Genomic DNA, 19,785 nt, shown 5'->3' on the forward strand with positions numbered 1-19,785 from the left:
TTGCAATGCTTTTTTGTGGGTCCTGTGTGATGACTTGAGGTAAGCATTGTGTTCATGCAAAATCACTTTGCATAGCAACTGACTGCGTTTTGTTCTCTTGTTTGAATTTTGTCAATATAAAAGGCCATTAATTTAAGACTGAGGATCAAAGCTGTCAGCAACTTAATTTTTCTTTTTCTTTTTTAAAATTTCATACAGATGTTGAACTGAAGAGTACCAATCAAAATCTGAGGGTTTTTATCTGAACAACGAAGTAAACTGAACCTGAGTCAGGTGTGGCTGTAAAATGAGCTTTAAAAACCACATATTTCTGCATGTGCTGAACTAATCCCCGAAATCCCTGAAGATAATGCAATATATATGTCAGGTCAGATATGCTGTAGGAGGAATGTTGCACACGGAGAGGTGAATAAATTGTGCAGCAATAATCAAACTAATGTTCTCACACTAAATGCATTCAAAGAGACCTTTGCAGAATTTAAATGAATGCTAAACATGAATTTAGTGACAAAATCTGGTGAAATGTCAGTGTTTTCTAATTGTATTTGTTCATAAATTTTAGATCTTTTTACAGAAGCAAATTTAGATTATTAAAAAAAAAAAACTTTTTCTCTGTGCTTATAAATTTGCTTTAATATTAAAACCTATTTCAGCCAGAAAATTGAGAAAAATATTAACAAGATTTGAATGAAAATTACACAAAAATAGCCATAAAAAGCCTTTCACTTGATTATTTTTTACTATCTATCAAAAGCCAGAGAGCAAAATCCTGACTTTGCAATTTCTGATTTAGTATGTAAAAAATTGGAATAAAAAAAAAGAATTAGTTTTACAAGTAACAAGTAATTTATTGACAGTTAATACTGAAATATTGTCAATGATATTTGATTATATCTTAAAATGACTCTCTCTGTTAAAATAGAAACAAAGAAAAATAAAAACAAAGAAAAAGAAGTGACAAACGTTTCTTATTCTCCATGTTCGTAAATATATGGAAGGGCCCAAATGAGGTCAGAAATTAAATGTTTAAATGTTTTCTAAGGACATTAATTTCCCCTCAAGATACTGCAAAACAAGACAGAAAAATCCCTTTTGGGTTCCCCTTTTTGGTTTTGAAAGAATGTTGCACTGGCTGGAGAGGCAAAGGCATAAGTATGGCAATAATAATAATAGTGCTGCTCAGCATCAAAGCTGTAACATAAAAAAAGGGGTTATAAAGCATTAGGAGTGTCAGGTGAGGTTGTCAAAGCAGTAAAAGTCCTTTGGTGGAGTAGCTTTGCAGAAAAGCCATTCCAGATGAGCTGGGAGCACAGCATGTTGGTTGTATAGTCTGGCATAAATGTCTGGTTTTGTTTGCTCTTTGTGGTTTTTTGCAGCATGTTGATGGGCACAACCCAACCACATGAGATCAACAGGCCTCATGCATAGCATGGACAAGAAGACTAAAGGTAACGGTTCCGTAAAGGGTAAGAGCTCAAGTTTGTAAAAGTAATGTCATATCTAGCTCTATATAGGAACAATGGCATGGCTGTATTTGGTTGGACAAAAAAAAAAGAAGAAAATCTTACTGCACAATGACCTTCTTTTTTATTTGTTTCAGAAAGAATGATAACCAGGGCTGCATCAATCTGGTGAAGCGGAGCCCTTCCTGCTTGTTTCCAACATCACCTTCACTCACTGAGCTATGAATGGAATGCCTTCTCTGCCTTTGGTGCTCCTGTTATCATCATATTCTTTTTTTTTTACTTTTAACCATGAGAATGAGAACCATATCTGCAAAGCTTAAAGAAATAAAGCAAAAAAAGAAAAAAAAAAAGAAAAAGAAAAAGAAATTAATTCAAATCAGCTGTTGACATCTGGAGTGGAGAAGTCAAATCCATCTTTTCTAAACTACAGACTGACATCCCAGCTAACATTAACTAGCATGTAATACTAAATTCTTGGATATCATGCAAAGCAACCTCATGGTGACAACACCCTTAGAAGTTATGTGTCATACCCACAAGAAAGACCGCAGCCTGTCGTTTTCACATTTTAGTATGCTAACTGCTGTAACCTAAGAGGCAGGAAATGTAAATTACTAGCCTTAGCTTTTCTTTCCTCTGCCACTACTCTATATACTAAAGGTAACTTTTCCAGGTTAAAATGCGAACTCTGCTCTGACAGTAATGATAACATTTGGCACAACATACAATTAGTCACAAATTACATTTTAGACCAAAGGAAAATTAACTGTATGGTCACAATCTGAACAATTTTGACTTTAATAACTTTTTTTGCCCACACTACAGCTCCCTCCTTTTCTCTACACTGTTAAGAATACAGCACCTGGGGAAAGGACCACAAAGGCCATCAGCTGAGTCGCTGTGAGCTGGACCCTTACAGTGGCCATGACCAAGGGACCTTCATGAAATCAAATCAAATTTATTTGTATAGCACATTTTAAAACAACCAAAGTTGACCAAAGCGCTGATCAATTTTCAGAAACAAAGAATAAACAACAATAAAAAGTTTATTAAAAAAAAAAAAATAGATACAATAAAAGTAATAATGATAATAACAATTAAACAAAAATAAAAGTTTTTAAAAGATTTAAAACACCCAAAGGCTTTGAAAAATAAATACGTTTTTAGATATTCATGATAAGATAAGATATTTATGGAAGCTGAGACTTTGACTTGGATGGGAAGACTGTTCCAAAGCTTCAGAGCTGCTATGGAAAAAAACATGATCCCCCTTTCTCATCCTTCTAGATGAGGAAACAGTTAAAAGCAACTGATTAGCAGATCTAAGACTTTTATTATACTGGCAGAAGAGTTCCACAATGGATTAGGGAGCTGTACCTTTTACAGCTTTAAATTCATAATAGAATCTTAAACTCAATATGATATTTCACTGGAAGCCAGTGCAGCGGCATTAGCACAGGGGTGATGCTGTCTCTTTTATCTGTTCCAGTTATGAGTGTAGCTGCGGCGTTTTCTAGCAGCTGCAGATAAGACAGAGCAGGCTGGGAAACACCAAAATTAAGGGAGTTACAGAAATCAAGCTATGGGTGTGTGTGTGCTGTGGTAACAGATTTTAAGAGAGGAACAGCTTAATTTTTCTATCATATTAAAACCAGTGGGTGGAGGGTTTCTGTTCAGTCCATTTAGGAACCGGATCCCCTCAACACCTCGGCTGCACCTAAAAATTCTGTCCATAAAGGTTATGAACAAAATCGGTGACAAAGGGCAGCCTTGGCGGAGTCCAACCCGCACTGGAAACGATTCTGATTTACTGCCGGCAATGTGGAACCAAGCTCTGACACCGGTCGTACAGAGACCGGACAGCTCGTACAAGCGAGTCCGACACTCCATACTCCCAGAGTACCCCCCACTGGAGTGCCCAGGGGACACCGTTGAATGCCTTCTCCAAGTCCACAAAGCACATGTATTGGTTAGGCAAACTCCCATGCCCCCTCAAAGACCCTGAAGAGGGTGCAGAGCTGGTCCACTGTTCCACGACCGGGACGAAAACGACACTACTCCTCCTCAATCCGAGGTTCGACTATCCGACGGACTCTCCTCTCAAGCACCCCTGAATAGACCTTACTGGGGAGGCTGAGGAGTGTGATTCCCCTGTAGTTGGAGCACACCCTCCGGTCCCCCTTTCTGAAGAGGGGGACCACCACCCCAGTTTGCCAGTCCAGGGGAACTGTCCCCTATGTCCACGCGATGCTGCAGAGGCGTGTCAGCCAAGACAGCCCTACAGCATCCAGAGCCTTAAGGAACTCTGGGCGGACCTCATCCATCCCCGGGGCCTTGCCACCGAGGAGCTTTTTAACCACCTCAGCGACCTCAGCCCCGGAGATAGGATAGCCAGCACCAGCTACCCCAGACTCTGCTTCCTCATCAGAAGACGTGTTGGTGGGATTGAGAAAGTCTTCAAAGTATTCCTTCCACCGCCTCACAACGCCCCGAGTCAAGGTCAGCAGCCCCCCATCCCCACAGTGTTGATGGAGCACTGCTTTCCCCTCCTGAGCCGCCGGATGGTGGACCAGAATCTCCTCGAAGCAGTCCGGACGTCATTCACCATGGCCTCTCCAAACTCCTCCCATGCCCGAGTTTTTGCTTTAGCGACAGCCGAAGCTGCGTTCTGCTTAGCCTGCCGATACCCATCAGCTGCCTCTGGAGTCCCACAGGCCAAAAAGGCCCGATAGCACTCCTTCTTCAGCTTGACGGCATCCCTTACTGTCGATGTCCACCAGCGAGTTCGGGGGTTACCGCCACGACAGGCGCCGACGACATTACAGCCACAGCTGCGGCTGGCCGCCTCGACAATAGAGGCACGGAACACAGCCCATTCAGACTCAATGTCCTCTGCCGGAGATGGGAGTTGAAACTCTTTCTGACAGGGGACTCTGCCAGACGTTCCCAGCAGACCCTCACAACACGCTTGGGTCTGCCAGGCCTGACCGGCATCCTCACCCACCATCTGAGCCAACTCACCACCAGGTGGTGATCAGTTGACAGCTCCGCCCCTCTCTTCACCTGAGTGTCCAGAACATGTGGCCATAAGTCCGGCGACATGACTACAAAGTCAATCATCGAACTGTGGCCTAGAGTGTCCTGGTGCCAAGTGCACATGTGGACATTCTTATGTCTCAACAAGGTGTTTGTTATGGACAGTCCATGACGAGCACAGAAGTCCAACAACAAAACACACTCCACGCCCCTCCAGGTTTCGCTGTCATTGCCCACGTGAGCATTGAAGTCCCCCAGCAGAATGAGGGGGTCCCCGGAAGGAGTGCTCTCTAACACCCCCCCCAAGGACTCCAAAAAGGGTGGGTACTCGGAACTGCTATTTGGTGCATAAGCACAAACAACAGTCAGAACCCGTTCCCCCACCCGAAGGCGGACGGAGGCTACCCTTTCGTCCACCGGGGTAAACCCCAACGTACAGGCACCAAGTCGGGGGGCAATGAGCATGGCCACACCTGCTCTGCACCTCTCACCCGGAGCAACTCCAGAATGGAAGAGGGTCCAGCCCCTCTCAAGAACAGTGGTTCCAAAGCCCAAGCCGTGCATTGAGGTGAGTCCAACTATATATCTAGCTGGAACCGCTCAACCTCGCACACCAATTCAGGCTTTTTCCCCGCCAGAGAGGTGACATTCCACGTCCCTAGAGCTAGCTTTGCAGCCGAGGATCAGACCACCAGGGTCCCCGCCTCTGGCAACTGCCCAGCTCACACTGCACCCGACCCCTATGGTCCCTCCTGCAGGTGGTGAGCCCACGGCAGGAGAGGCCCATGTCACCCTTTCAGGCTGAGCCCAACCAGGCCCCATGGGCAAAGGCCTGGCCACCAGGCGCTCGCTTCCGTGCCCCACCTCCAGGCCTGGCTCCAGAGGGGGGCCCCGGTGACCCACGTCTGGGCAAGGGAAACCTTGGTTCTTGCTTTCTCATCATCATAGGGGTGATTTGAGCCGCACTTCGTCTTGTCCCTCCCCCAGACACCTGTTTGCCATGGGTGACCCTACCAGGGGCATGAGCCCCCGACAACATAGCCGCTAGGATCGTCAGGATGCACAAACTCCTCCACCACGATAAGGTGGCGAAGGTGGCAGCTCAGCGAGGAGAGCAATCATATATAAGTAAAAAAAAATGTGATAAATAAGACAGATGGGAAAAATTGGACAAACATAAAATAAAGCACAAAACAGAGATATAAAACAACAGACTAAACCTTATCTAATTATTGGCTAAGTAAAATGGTCTTTAGCTGCTTTTTAAAAGTTACAGCATAATCAAGGTAGCGTAAAGACATACGTTCCACAGTCTGGAGACTGACCATAGACTGAGATGGGGTGTGGATATCTAGGAGACCAGCATTGTATGCCAAGGCTTGACCAGATAGAGCTCTAAACATGAGAACAAATATATATTCTAAAATCCACTGGTAGCCAGTGCAGAGAGGCCAAAACAAGAGTTACACAATGTGTCTTTCTTGTATTGTTAGCAGCAGCATTTTTTTCTGCCTTAAGACGCCAAGCTCCTTAGCTTGCCCCTAAGCGGGGCCTGCATCACTCTAAGATTAAGGATGAAAAACCCAGTCATCTAGGAGAATATCACTGCTATTCCACTTTTTCGATGTCTCCTAAAGGAGACAAGTGTGCCCTGCCACACCAGAAGGAGGCCATGGGTCCAATTCAACACTCAGTGGAAAGAATTTTTCTTTCATGGCTTGAGAACACCTCAGTAGGAAGAACTGTAGGAAGCGACTGGGGAAAGGACAGTCCAGGGATCTCTGCTAAGACTATTGCTCCCTCGACCCAGTCTCAGATAACTTCTGAAAATGGATGCATGGGTTTTGGATATGCTGGTAGAACAGCCCGCTCATCTATTAAACAAGTTTGATCTAAAGATGCACAACAACCATTAAATCTTATTAATAGAGCCATGATGAAGCCAATATTTTTGGTTTTGACATGAATTGTCTCATCTGAAAATTACTTGATTGCCACAAAAGAAGATTAAGTGGCCAGAAGGAAGTATCCTTCTATCGTTTAATTTTTCCGACTTTTTTTTAGCCCTCACTGAGACTGAAAAGTGACTTTTTCCATAATTTTCCCTCAGCGGCACTACATCAAGATGTTTTCACATGATCTTGGTGCAGCTAATGGCAGTTTATCCAGTTCATTCTGGTGTTGCTTAATTTGCAGTGGAAAGGGGAGAGCACATATTACTAGCACTGATATACTTGGAAGGCAGTGTGAGACATTCCTGAGCAATATTTCTGCGATGGCATCATATCATGACACAGAACCCTGCATTGACGTGTAAAGCTGCACATAAGCAGCACTCAGCACCTGAGGATAAACTCTGCTGTTGACGTGAGAGCGTACTGTCAGATTTCAGGCATACCAAAGGTTGACTCAGTGATTCAATCATCAAAGACGTGTGGTTTCTAACAGCATGCACGTCGTAGTACATTTCTGCCAATTTTTGCCCAGTGTACTCTCAGGTGTGCTCTTCCTTGTTGTGTTACCTATCAGCAGTCACGTTCGCTGTAAATGACGTACAAATACAACTGGAACAAAGAAGGTGTGAGAAGTGAGTAAGCATGACAAGCAGTTATGCAGGTTTATTACAACCCCACTTGGCCTTGTTACGACACGTACTGGTTGGTGCATAGAGAGGGAGAGCGATTTCTTTTTTAAGCCTTATCCATAAAAGTTAACCACACTGCACCCATGAATGCAGCACGAAACCTAAGATATTTTTAGATAGCGGTGGACAGAATTAAATCTTAACCTCTGTGTCAGAAACAAGACCTATGGTGAAAACAAATGACAACATCCTATTTTAAAGTTTGCACTGGTTTTTAAAAGTACAACAACTACACTATTTCTGTAGTGCTGAAGAGCAGAGAAAATTTCTTCCTGGGGAACAAAGGATATCATCAGTGTGTCGCCACCAGCGTCGCCACCTGGCATAAGCCATTAAACGGTCTGCCATGTTGGCACCGTGTGGGCAGGAAAAGCAGACTTCTCAAACCTACTCTGTTAACAGACCCACTCATCAAGAGTTAGAACACGTGACAATGTTTTATTGTGTCAAATTCAATCTGAGAAAAGGTTCATCCTAACTCAGAAATGGTTTTAATGGTTGCATTTAAATAATTGTAATCAACACCAGAGGCCACCTAAGTGCCTGTTGATAAGTTTAGCAGGCACTCTATCACTCTGAAGAGACCTTGTGATCTAATTCAAATGAGACCAATATCCTCCTCTCAGATGGAGTGAATCATGATGAGTATGAAGCTGCTGATAAGCCTTTTTGATCTTGGCTTGGTAAAGCCACAATAAAGGAAACAAAGGCTTTTGGAAGAGGGGCTTTGCACAAACCACAGCTAAGATGTACGAGCGCACACAAATGTGTATAACAGACAAACAGACATCCAGTCGTAGCCTAGATGGCTTTTACAACATGTAGAGGTACTTTGAAAGATAATTTGTGGCTGGTGTGCTTTGCTCCTCCAAAAAAAAAAAAGAAATAAGAAATTAATATAATGTTAAAAATACATACTATAAATCCTTTCTCAGCATACATGCTCTGAAAGCTTGAAGCTTGGCATCTCACATGTAAACTGTTCTGGACCTTGCAAAAACAAGTGAAATGTTGCAGAATCCTGCAAAATTCAGCTTTTGGGCTCTGATTTAGTGAACAGAAATGCTTTACATGTCTTTTTTCAGTTTAATGAATGTCAAACTCTGACAACAGTCTTGTCTTTGGTAAGTATCTTTGTCTGGACTACTTCATCTGCCTGCTCACTCCACTGTGGTCTGATATGACCCCCATCCCCCCCGCTGCTGCTTAGAAAAACAATAAAACCTTAAATGTGATTTTGATTTTTTTATTAAAAAAAAAAAAGGAGGGAGGGAGGGAAAAGAAACCCACATGGTCAGCATAATTCAATGAGACAGAGTGTGAAAGGAACTAAGTGGATAACCAAATGCAGAGTGGGCTTGTGGGTGGGTGGTGGGTGAAGTCAGTAATATTTCAGCATCCCCCGGTGGTTAGCCTGCTGACAGGGAGGGGAAAAAAACTGAAGTGAGAGACAGTGAGGGAGGTGGGGAGTGCAGGGGGTGAGTGGGTTGGACAATCACTGTCCCAGAAATTAAACTCGTACCCGATTTAACTGTAGTATATGCACAGCATATGGCGAGATCAGAGAGGGCAGGAGAGCAAGGACAAAAGCAGAGTCATTATTTAAATATCAGCACCGAGCTGTTTAGACAGGCAGGATTTGCATGTTGGGTTTTCAGCCGGAGCTCCAGGGCAAGGCGAGGTGGGGTGGGTGGAAATAGTCGTCTTCATTGGTGCTGTGGGAGTGGCTGAACAGGACGGGACTCAGCACAGGTCACACATCGGACCGCAGGATTAAAGATCACTGTGTTCACATGCAGAGTTCCTGTTTCATTTTCGTTTAAAATTAAACTAATTCAAAACATATATAAACAAGTGTATTGTACATAATATATAATGCATGTATTTCACTGAGTTTATCAAGTGTGGCCTCCTTTAAATGTTTGTTGTACATTAATTTAGAAATGATCTCTACATAACACAAAGATGTTTATGGAAATGGTTGACTAAATTACGTGATTAATAAAGATAAGTACAGAGCATTAAGTTTAGCTATATACTTTAAGTCAAAGGTAAGGCTTAACTTGGGAGTCTGAAATAGGGATGATGTCACTCTGGAGAGGGCAAATCAGTAATGTGATAACTGTGTGGATGTGAAACATTAGACGTGGAAATTGGAGTTGTGATGGACTCACTTGCCTCCTTGTCCCTCTTTCTTGGCTGACGTGAGATTCTTTAAAGGCTCGAGGGTCAACATGGACCTGGGGTTGAACAGACTCATCACATAATGAACAGAACACCAATCTTCTGTTTTTTAACAGACTTTATTAATACTGAAATCAGAGAAAAACCTTACAGAGCATTCATGTTTAGTACAGACATCTGTCAGAAAAGAAATACAGGCCCTCACACAGGCATATATAAACAGAATTTCTAGTCAAACGTGTGCACACACATTCAGATAGTTGTGCCAAAAGGGGGCTCCCTTATGGAACAGGACATCATGATACTGCCAAGAAAAACATTCCTTATGCCAGCGAGTCATTCCAGTGTTATCCAGTAATTTTGCTTTAATGACCAAGAAAAGTTTTACCTAGTCTAGAAAAAGAAGAGTTTAAAAATAAAACCAGAGCTTTGTGGGCACTGACCAAGTGATTAATCATCAGCTTTGTATAATTATCTATTTTCTGTCTTTACAAAAAACACTTTTTCAAGAGAATTGTTTCAATGAGATGCAGCCTCCTACAAAAAAGCGAGTATTGAGCAACAAAAGAAAGTTTTCTGTGAAACAGAAGAGGGAAGTGTAAAAGGGAAGGTGGGAGCTGGTTGAGCACTTTGTGTACTATACCTAGGACTGAGTGTCACAATGTGATGTGTTGCAATAAGGTGTGTACCGGCTGGATTCTCTGGAAATTCAAGAGCTTTCTTTCTCTCCCTCTCTCTCTCTCTCACACACACACAGAAGTACACCACTGACATCGCTACATCTGCATTTGCAAACATGCGAAAACACAGTTCCTCACACTAAGCCACACAAAAACCCTCACAGACGTCAGCACAGAGGAAATAAACAATAGACCCACAGCTTCAACGTTTCGCAAGCAGTTAGGATAAAGGGAAGTGACATTGCAGCACACACCTCTGAATGGGAACTGATGCTAACTGAAACAATGACACTAACAAAAGGAGGACAAAACAGGATGCTGGTCAGATGAAAGAGCCCGAAATGTCAGACAGCCTACAGACTGTTGTCGCCTTGCAATCTTAACAGCCAACACCAGTCTGATAAGCTATCTGACAGGCCGAGAGAGTGATGGACATGCCTGAGACATATACATGTACAACAACAATGGGGAAAAAAAAAAGAAAAAAAAAGACAATCCTCATCCTACTTACCGTGACAGGAAAAAAAAGAGATGTGAATGTTCTAGACTAGCGCTGGTGCAGAGCACAGGGTTCAGCTCGCTCAACAGTACCCCTCTGTTTTGAATCTACTAGAGTGATTCGTCTCCTGGCTCCGTGACTGGGGCAGTGCAACGAGTTCATTTGAAGGTTCAGCTGAGGTAACGGCACAGACGTGCGCTTGAGGGTTTTTTTCCCCCTGCTGCTTATTCCTGCGCGCCCACTGCTCTCAATCCAGCGTAGCACAGCAGCGGCACAGAAAAGGGGGGAGAAAATAGCATATTTCACTGGCAATTACAGGGGAAAAAAAGGAAAGTACCAAATAAATGTCTGACATTATCCAATGAGCACAAAAGCAGACAAAAAACAACAAATAAAAAACAACATTCACCAGATAAAGTGTAGGTTTCCTTTAAGAAACGCTAATGTAGTGTCATACATGAGCTTGCTGTCCTCATCTGTGGAAAAAAAATCTGCCTAGACAAAGACAAAGAAGACACTTCTCATGATACTGTAGCCGCCTCTAAGTTCAAGACAACAGTCACTATCGCACACACTAAGACTACCAGGCAGTAGTCTGTTAGTGGAGCACAATCTGCTTTAATCCATAAAAGATAGCAAGGAGAGCAACAAATGTGACAGCCACGGTAATGCAACCCACTATCTCGACCTCCCTCTCCGTTTCACACACAGGCACGCGCACGAACAGTTGTAGATCTGATTCAATATATATGGCTGCATCTGGTAAAGTAGCCCCGGGCTGACTCATGCACTCCCTTCCTGGAAGCTGAACAATAAGGGCAGACAAAGGGACCAGCAGGATGATTCATGGCCGATTTATCATTTCTCACTGAAAACTACAGCAACGAGCTTTACCGCACACACCAACGAAGCAATCATCTTAAAGCACCACGTACAGTCTGCAGCATTCATTAAAATTTCTACTATAACTGACTTACAGTACAATAAAAAGACATGGATGGTTCAGAAGAAGACAATGTTAGCAATTATTATCTAACCTGAGCAATACTAGGCACAAACCTACCCTACAGAAATAAATACAGAATATTTTATCGTTTACCAATTATAAATAATAAATAAACAAGTTATTAAATAAGTTTACACTAGTTTTAACAAATATAAAATGGTTGAAACAACCCTAGCTTACTCAGATAAAGTAAAGTCCGAAGACTCAGTGGATATAAAATAATTTCAACTTTGTTCAAGTGGAATAAACAGTGTAGCTTAAGGCTACACTGAGGCAACTCATTGCCAAAAGCTTCCCCTAACATGCAAAGGAACTACTAAAAGCACCACATGGATACGCTCAAAAGGGAACAGCTTACATGCATGGACACAAGCCACAGCAAACACCTACCTTACAGGCAAAAAAAACCAAAAGAAAGTAATCACCACTAAATGTAAAGCCTTCACAAACAAGAAAATAGAAGTCCAAGTTAAAATGACCAAGAGAGAAACCAGATGGGGTTTTTGATATTTTGCTTCACGTAATAATGGGGTATCAGCCAAGAGGGGAAGCAGGAGTGGTGGAAGCTTGGAGAAGCAAGGAGGCTTCAGAAGTTGATGATCAAGCGTGAACTGCAGGCCTTCACTCCGTCTTGCTTTCCGAGTACTTATCCTGCTGCTTGCGCTTGGCGTAGCTCTGCGCCATGGAGTTGACAATGGAACAGACAAAGAAGCATACCATGATGACCACAACCTTCTCGAAGAGCCACGACAGCCAGCTCTCCTCCTGCCAGGAGCCACAGAGAGAACACAGAGAAAGAGAGAAGAGCTCAGTCAGTAAGCCGAGGGCCACCCCCTTTCACCCCCACACTCTGCGCTCCCCTCTACTCCTGATGCTGTAGGCTAGGTGGGGAACCAGCTTCATGTGCAGGACAGATAGAGATCAGGGGTAATAAAACACGCGGCAGCCCCCGCCATCCTCCCTCCTACTGCCCCCACTGACCCCAGCCTGCAGCCTGCCTCCACCAAGTTAAATTGCCTTGCTTCTCTCCAGTAACTGCTGGAGGCTCAAGTTACAAGAAAAAAAAGGAACATTGTTCTAGAAAATGCCTTAATCTGTCCTTGTGTAACTCAAAGTCTATCCTTTTTTCTCCTCTTTTCCTTGTAAGCACATAAAAAAGAAAAATCGTTTTCAATGAATCACGTTGTACAAGAGGGGAAAAAGAGGGAGTAAAAACACAGAGGAAGAAAAAAAGCTTTGAAAAAGAAATAGGCTTCAGCTACAACTGCCTCGTTTTGTTCTAGACAGGGGGGTTTTGATGGATTGTCACTGGCAGAGAAGAGGGGTGGAGGGAAGGGGGGGGCGTCCCAGTCTAGAGTTTGTGCTGGGTTCAGGCGGGGCAGTGAGTGCAAGTGTGTGTGTGAGACACACAGGGGAGTGACCACACTCACACACAGTCTCCCAATTGGTAAAATGGAGCATGAGTCAGCACGCCCCGCGCTACAGTAGTACAGTTCAATACAGGAGAGAAGCCATACCCCACACTGGCCCCTCTCCTCCTCCCTCCCATCCAGCCCGCCCAAGGCAGAGCTAACCTACTCTGTCATTCTGGCCCCAAACAAGCCTCTATAATTTACTGTATCACTACATTTAACAAAAGTATACTATTAGCCTTAAAAGAAGATCTAGTTTAAAAAAAATACTATTGAAAATATTTTATTTATATATATATGCACATATAATATCCCAAATGTATTATAATAAGAAAAGAAAACTGATAAGAAGTGAAACAGGTAAAGCAGGTGAAAAGAAGAAGAACATTGGTCAGGGACACAAAGGAAGGCTAAGATTAAAAGAAGTTTTTCGTTTTTTTTAAGAGGAGGGAAAAAAAGTTTAAGAGGCAAAAGTAAGGGGCTGCATTCTTTTCTTGGTGCGCACACGTGAATGAATAAAAAGTGTGAGCTGTGGGCTGAGGCCCCTTGTACTTACTGTTGGGTTCCCCTCTCCAGCGAGATGGTGCAGCTTGGCCTTCTGGGCCTCCAAGTACTCCCTGAAGGGCTTCTGCAGTGCCGCACCCAGCAGTGGAACAGCTCTGTTTCCACCAACACAAGAGGGTGGGAGGTGGAGGGTTTGTGTGTGTGGTGGGGGGGGGACAAAAAGAGAGAAGGGGGGGGGGGCACAAATCACGTCACATCATTGTTACTCACCAGCCCAAGGGCAGCAACAAAGGGAGGCATGCTGTCCTATCTCCTGTACAGTGTCGGCCTGCTTCCTCTCTCCGAGAAGAGAGAAAGACGGAGAGAGCAGTGCGTGCGATCCCTTCATTGCTCATCCCCATAGATAAACACACACACACACACACACAGACAAAAAAAAAAGAATAAAGAAAAAAAGGATATATTGTAACACAGCTACAGAAAACAGTGACACTAAAAAAAGAAACAAAGAAAAAAATTAAAGAGGGGAAAAAAAAGTTGGCCGGTCCTCATTCGGCAGCTGCGGCGGCAGCAGCCGCTCGCTCCTCTCCTCTCTGCTCACACACACAAGCGCCGCTTCCTCTCCTGCTCGCGCACACACACATCGGTGAACCCGTTCAACTCCCCTGCAGTGCCTCCTCTGCCGCTGCAGCAGGGAGAAATGAATGACTTCTCAGAACTCTCACATTTATCACTGGCGGTTCCTGTAAGAACTGGTTTCAGCCAATTAATGAGGAAGTGAGTTGTACCCAAGCCGTGTCATCACTGGCTGAGACCGGAGGGAATGGCCCACAAGGGGAGGGCACTGCTGTAAGACGGCCCATATTAGGAAAGCCGTTTCAAGATTTAGCCACCAACTACAAGCATAGTACCAGCCCTCACACACACACACACACACACACACACACACACACACACACACACACACACACACACACACACACACACACACACACACACACCAAAAAAAAAAAGATGTGAGAGGCTGCAGAGAGAATGCCCTAGAATCGCGAATCAGTGGCCCATCTCTACACTGGAGTTAGTGTTTAATCACTAAACAAATACATACTAAAGACCTTCACTAATTTTTCTTTGTAGCTACCACTCCCCTGAGGTTGTGTTTCAACGCTTTCCTCGTGCTCCACCATTGCATCTTTTGTTCGTATTGGGGAGGCATCATCAAAGCTCAGAGGCACATAAAAGATTTTAGTGCAGGTTTGCGTGGGCAGTCATGTCACATACGTTGAGTTTATGGCTGATAACTTTCTCTGAAGGAGGCAAGTCATCCCCACCTCTACACACAGATATGTCTACACACGCCTATGTTATGGTGAAAAGAAAAACAACAACAAAAGAAATAAAACTAGGTTGTCTTAAATGGTTGCATTTACAACAAGGAAGTCTTTAGGTAATGATTAACTTTATAACAGGTAATGAATATCGTTCATGTGAATGGGCATAAAACAGACAGGAAGTCCAACGCTTTACATCGCAATCTAGATTTCAATGAGTCACAGTAAGTTATAAAATAATCAGTTTTTTTTTCTTCTTTTTTGGAGGGAAACTAAGGCTATCACATTCCCATCCCCCACATCACAATTTGTTTTTACACCTTAACACACAAACACTTTCCAGAGTCTGTTAAACTTGTATAACAAACTGAATATAAGTTTGCACCAGAATAAAGATAAATACATGAAAATACATTAGCTCAAAATGTGAAAGAACACAACAGGAACAAAGAATGAGAGGGATAGTTTTCAGAAATGGCGGGCGAATCATATCCTACACGATGAGCAATACTGAGTCATGAGCCTCTGCAAATCCACCAACAAAGAAGCTCAAAGCTAGCAGTTAAAACAGAAATTATTCCCACACAGGCAGGAATGCCTCTTGGTCTCACCATTACTTATCTGCTAATTTTGTGTTTTTGGGGAATATATTTTCACTATCTACAAGGTGTTGAGAAATCTTTGGATTTAAGAATTTCTACTGTAAGTGTGTTCATAATTTACCTGTTAGTACTTGTGCTGAACTTCTTTCCATGTGTTAAAGGAGTTCAAGAGATTCTTTTTCTTAGTCTGGCATGATGATAGATTTCTGTGGTGGAATTAAATGGGAATTATTTTATGACTTATGCATGCATTAAATTCCTGTCACAGTTACTGCTGTAAATGCTGTCTTTCCAGATTAGTAAAAAGTTTTGAAATTTAAAGTGAATTGTTTCCTAGTTTCTTTAGTTGAGCTGAAGAGGAAGGGAAAACGGATTTAAAATTCATAAACATGCTGCTTATGCAGGCCTGTTAAAACTTTGTCCTTTAAAGTTAGTAAGTAATAAACCTTTCACTTGTATCTTTCTAGGTGAAAATTTAAACTTAGTGTCCTTAAAAAACAGAACAATAAAACTGTCTGAACAAAAGATTTCACAGCCCTTCCCAAAAACAGAACGAAAAATTCTTAATATAAAAAAACTCTTGTTCATTTTTCATGTTAGTAAAAACAATCATTCAGAACAAAAACTGGCCATGTTTAAATTCTGTGTTGTCTTATAGAAATTTATCAAAGCTGTAAATGTTCTTGTAGTTTGGTTCTTAAATATATGTTTAATGCCAACTTTTAAATAACGGTTGAGCTGATAATGAAGCTGATTGAGGCATGCCTCTAATCTTTGTAAAAGGAGTGAAAAATCTGCACAGGCACGTACCATAAAATTACATCTGTTGTTTGTCCATTAGCTTTTTCTTTTAATTTTTTGTGGCTAAAATAAAAAAAAAAAAGTAAATAAATAAATAAATAAAATTGGTTCCACAAATTAGTTTTTTGTATCACTTAATCATATAAGGTGATATGCATTTCATAGGATGATCATTTGTTTGCTTCCCAAAAAAGAACCGTAAATTATACATTAACTGTCAAGCATATAAAACTAAAAAAAACATTGTAGCTATGAGTGTGTGTGTGTGTGTGTGTGTGTAACTCTGTTCATTTTGTTCTTTAAAAAGGGGAAAAAAATTATAGGATATATAAAATTGTAATGATAACAAGAAAAGTCTTGAAATGTGTTGTAACAATAAAAACCCTGCATGTGTGGATCCTATCAAACTTTTACAGTTGTTTTCTAATTGATTCAATTACTTCCAGAAGTCGTGCAAAACTTAGAGGGGCTTCACTTATATAAGTCAGCAGAACAATGATGTACATAGCAACACATAATTGTAAAAATAAGCCATGTGAGTGGTAATCAAGTCATTAATTAAGATTAAGATTTAATATATGGATGTAATTTCATTATTTTTTATTTATTCATTTATGTGATGAACAGTTGAGTTTTTTTTATAAATGGCATGAAAATGTTTCCCATTGGTGGCTGAATGTCGTGTGTGATGACACTGAGCTCAAAACTCAGTGAACTGACTGCTTTTTTACTGATGTCGGTAGAAAAGGATTTGTTTGGACTTCTAATAAGTAAAATAAAAGATAACAGGAAGAAAATGAACATTTATCTTCCCTTCATACTTTCTTTAAAGTCTACGCAACCTAAGTGTGAATTATAGCTTTCTTCTCATCCTCATCCAAGAAAATTGCCAGATTATCTCAACACAATTAGATGAATATTTCTCATCCAGATTACAAAAGAAACCACTGCACCACTGCCCTCACTTTTTCCAGCTTTCCAGAGACTTCAGTGTGGGCACACACACCACATCTGTGCAACACAGTGATGTGAACAAGACAATTTATATTCAACAGTCCTGCATGTCCTGCACTTTAGATTCAAGTCACTTTGAAATTAGTGCTTCAGACCGATGTGTCTGGGTACATTGTGTAGCTAAATACTCTGGGTTTGTAAAAACTGACTACTACACACATACACACACACACACACACACACACACACACACACACACACACACACACACACACACACACACACACTCACAGACCACAGACAGGAAATAAATTCTTGAAGGCAAACTTTTTTTTAAAACATAACACACACATAACATAACATAACATAACACACACACACACACACACACATATATATATATATATATATATATATTCATATATATGTGTGTGTGTGTGTGTGTGTGTGTGTGTGTGTGTGTGTTAGACAAATGTTTTAGGTATCAGCCTCTTGTGCATCAAATTTACAGCTTTAGAAAAAGAAATAAAGACTTTAAATTTTATGCTCTACTAGTCCAGACTTTTGTCTTTATAAATCTACAACAATCAGAGTTCAGTAATGAAGAAACGTAAAATTTTATCTACACGCAGGAAACAAAAAATAGGAAAAAATCTTGGGTGAAACAAGGAAATAAGGGAGGGAAACCACCACATCTCTCAGCTTCCGGTAGACTGATTATTGTTCTGAGGGGCTCTTCCCTAAGAAGATGAAGTAACACAAGTAAAATAAATATTTATATATGTACGGAAAAATAAAATAAAAAAAAAAAATAATATATATATATATATATATGTGTGTGTGTGTGTGTGTTTGTGTGTGTGCGTGTAAGACAAGTGTTTTAGGTATCAGCCTCCTGTGCATCAAATTTACAGCTTTAGAAAAAGAAATAAAAAGCTTAATATCTATGACCTACTAGTCCAAACTTTTGTCTACAAATCTACAACAATCAGGGTTCAGTAATAAAGAAACACGAAATTTAATCAATAAGCAGAAAACAAAAAGTAGTACAAAATCTTGGGTGAAACAAGGAAATAAGGGAGGGAAACCACCACAACTCTCAGCCTCCGGTAGGCTGATTATTGTTCTGCGGAGTTAATTTATAAGCAACATCTTAACCTCTCATTTTTTAATGAAGTATAACTTCCTGCTACTGCTCATGGAGCGGGCGTATTTAGGTGTTCCGTGTTCGCTTTGGTGAAAACCAAATTCCACTGGCCCTGAGTCAGATGTCACCTTTGACATGTCTGCCCCTTATGACGGCTGCCACCTTCAGTAGAGCTTGATAAATATTTAGAAAATGAATGATTTCTTGTTCTTTATGTGAATGAAATCCTAAAGGCACAAGATGACACACATAAACACACACACACACACGCCCTGACGTTCTGGGCATTGGAAGATAGAGAACAAGGGCTCACATGACAGCCAAACCCTGGCCAGGTCCAACTGGTTACGACATCATCACAACAACTGGCTTAGGCAATCGCTAGTGTTACTCAATGCTCCACAGGGCCGTAGTTCACACCTAACATAACAGCACCAACACTAAGGAGCACACACACACACGCTGTGGCATTAGGTGCTCTGACTTGTGGTACTGAAGCCCTGACCTGCTCACCATCTCCTTCCAAAATACTAATAGTATAAATGTTCTTTTTCTCAAATCGTGGCTGAACAGACTGCCTAGTTTCAATTTGATTGGAATAATGAAATAATGTATATCGGGAAGGAGAAGTGTGTCTCTATAATAAGGAAAACTGTAGCTCACGTGTAAATGCTGTAAGGTAATATCTGTCTGTGTGTTTGCTTGTGGGTGAGTGTCTGTTCCTCCTCCAGTTCTACCAAACTTTTCCCCAATGACTTCACCACTAAAACATGGAGCCCACTTCTGGATGGAGATCCCCTTGCCCTGGGTGTTTATCACAGCCTTGCTCCACAGCCATCTGTGTCAGCCATCACACAAACACACATACACACACACAAAATAAATATATCCTCTTGGATACCCAGGAAGCTGATAAAATAAACATATAAATAAAGTTTTATATGTCTACCCTCTCACCCCTCTATGCTTCGTTCATGCCCACACAGACCCTTTTGGCCTGGGTGTGGAGGTGTGGAGTTGCTAGGTCACTGGGTAACCACACCTGGACCCTTCCACTGGTGAAAAGGGTTGTTCAATGAGTCAGATGCAACTGGAGACGTATCCAGACGAGTCATGCTGAACGGCAGCAACAGACAGGCTGGAAATAGAGGTGGAGGCAGGTGAACAGAACAGGATGAAGGAGATGTAGGGCACTACTACTTATTCATGATGTTATGTTTGGATGGATGGCCACTTTATGGTATCTGCAGTGGTCTTATTTGAAAGAAACACCCAATTAATATACATACTGAAATTTATGCTTTGTCATTCCCAAACGAGATATTTCAGAGAGAAAATCAGAAAAAGCCAGAATGAGGCCATTGTGAGATGTTAAATTGGAAAGGAGTATAGCACCATAGAAACAAGGTCAGAGTGGAAATGACTGGAAAATGGAATAAATGAGAACTGTCCCATAAATGCAGAGTACATATGTGACTAATCCAATACAGCAGCGCTGAGCACAAAACTGTATCTGTGG

At 41.8% G+C, this 19,785-nt stretch overlaps 1 protein-coding gene across 6 annotated transcripts in view; it reads right to left on the minus strand.

Annotated features, from left to right (window-relative positions):
• Nucleotides 1-9,433: 9,433 nt before the first annotated feature.
• The window catches only part of LOC121654096 (vacuole membrane protein 1-like), a 66,585-nt gene continuing 56,233 nt past the window's right edge, over nucleotides 9,434-19,785 (minus strand). For all 6 annotated transcript variants that reach the window (XM_042007986.1, XM_042007985.1, XM_042007987.1 and 3 more), the window contains 2 exons: nucleotides 13,484-13,586; nucleotides 9,434-12,280 (listed from right to left, as the gene is read on the minus strand). In XM_042007986.1, coding sequence (XP_041863920.1) covers nucleotides 12,137-12,280; nucleotides 13,484-13,586 — 247 coding nt within the window. In that variant the 3' untranslated portion in view covers nucleotides 9,434-12,136. The remainder of the gene's footprint in view (nucleotides 12,281-13,483; nucleotides 13,587-19,785) is intronic.

The sequence above is a fragment of the Melanotaenia boesemani genome, chromosome 15 (assembly GCF_017639745.1).
Source record: "Melanotaenia boesemani isolate fMelBoe1 chromosome 15, fMelBoe1.pri, whole genome shotgun sequence".
NCBI lineage: Eukaryota > Metazoa > Chordata > Actinopteri > Atheriniformes > Melanotaeniidae > Melanotaenia > Melanotaenia boesemani.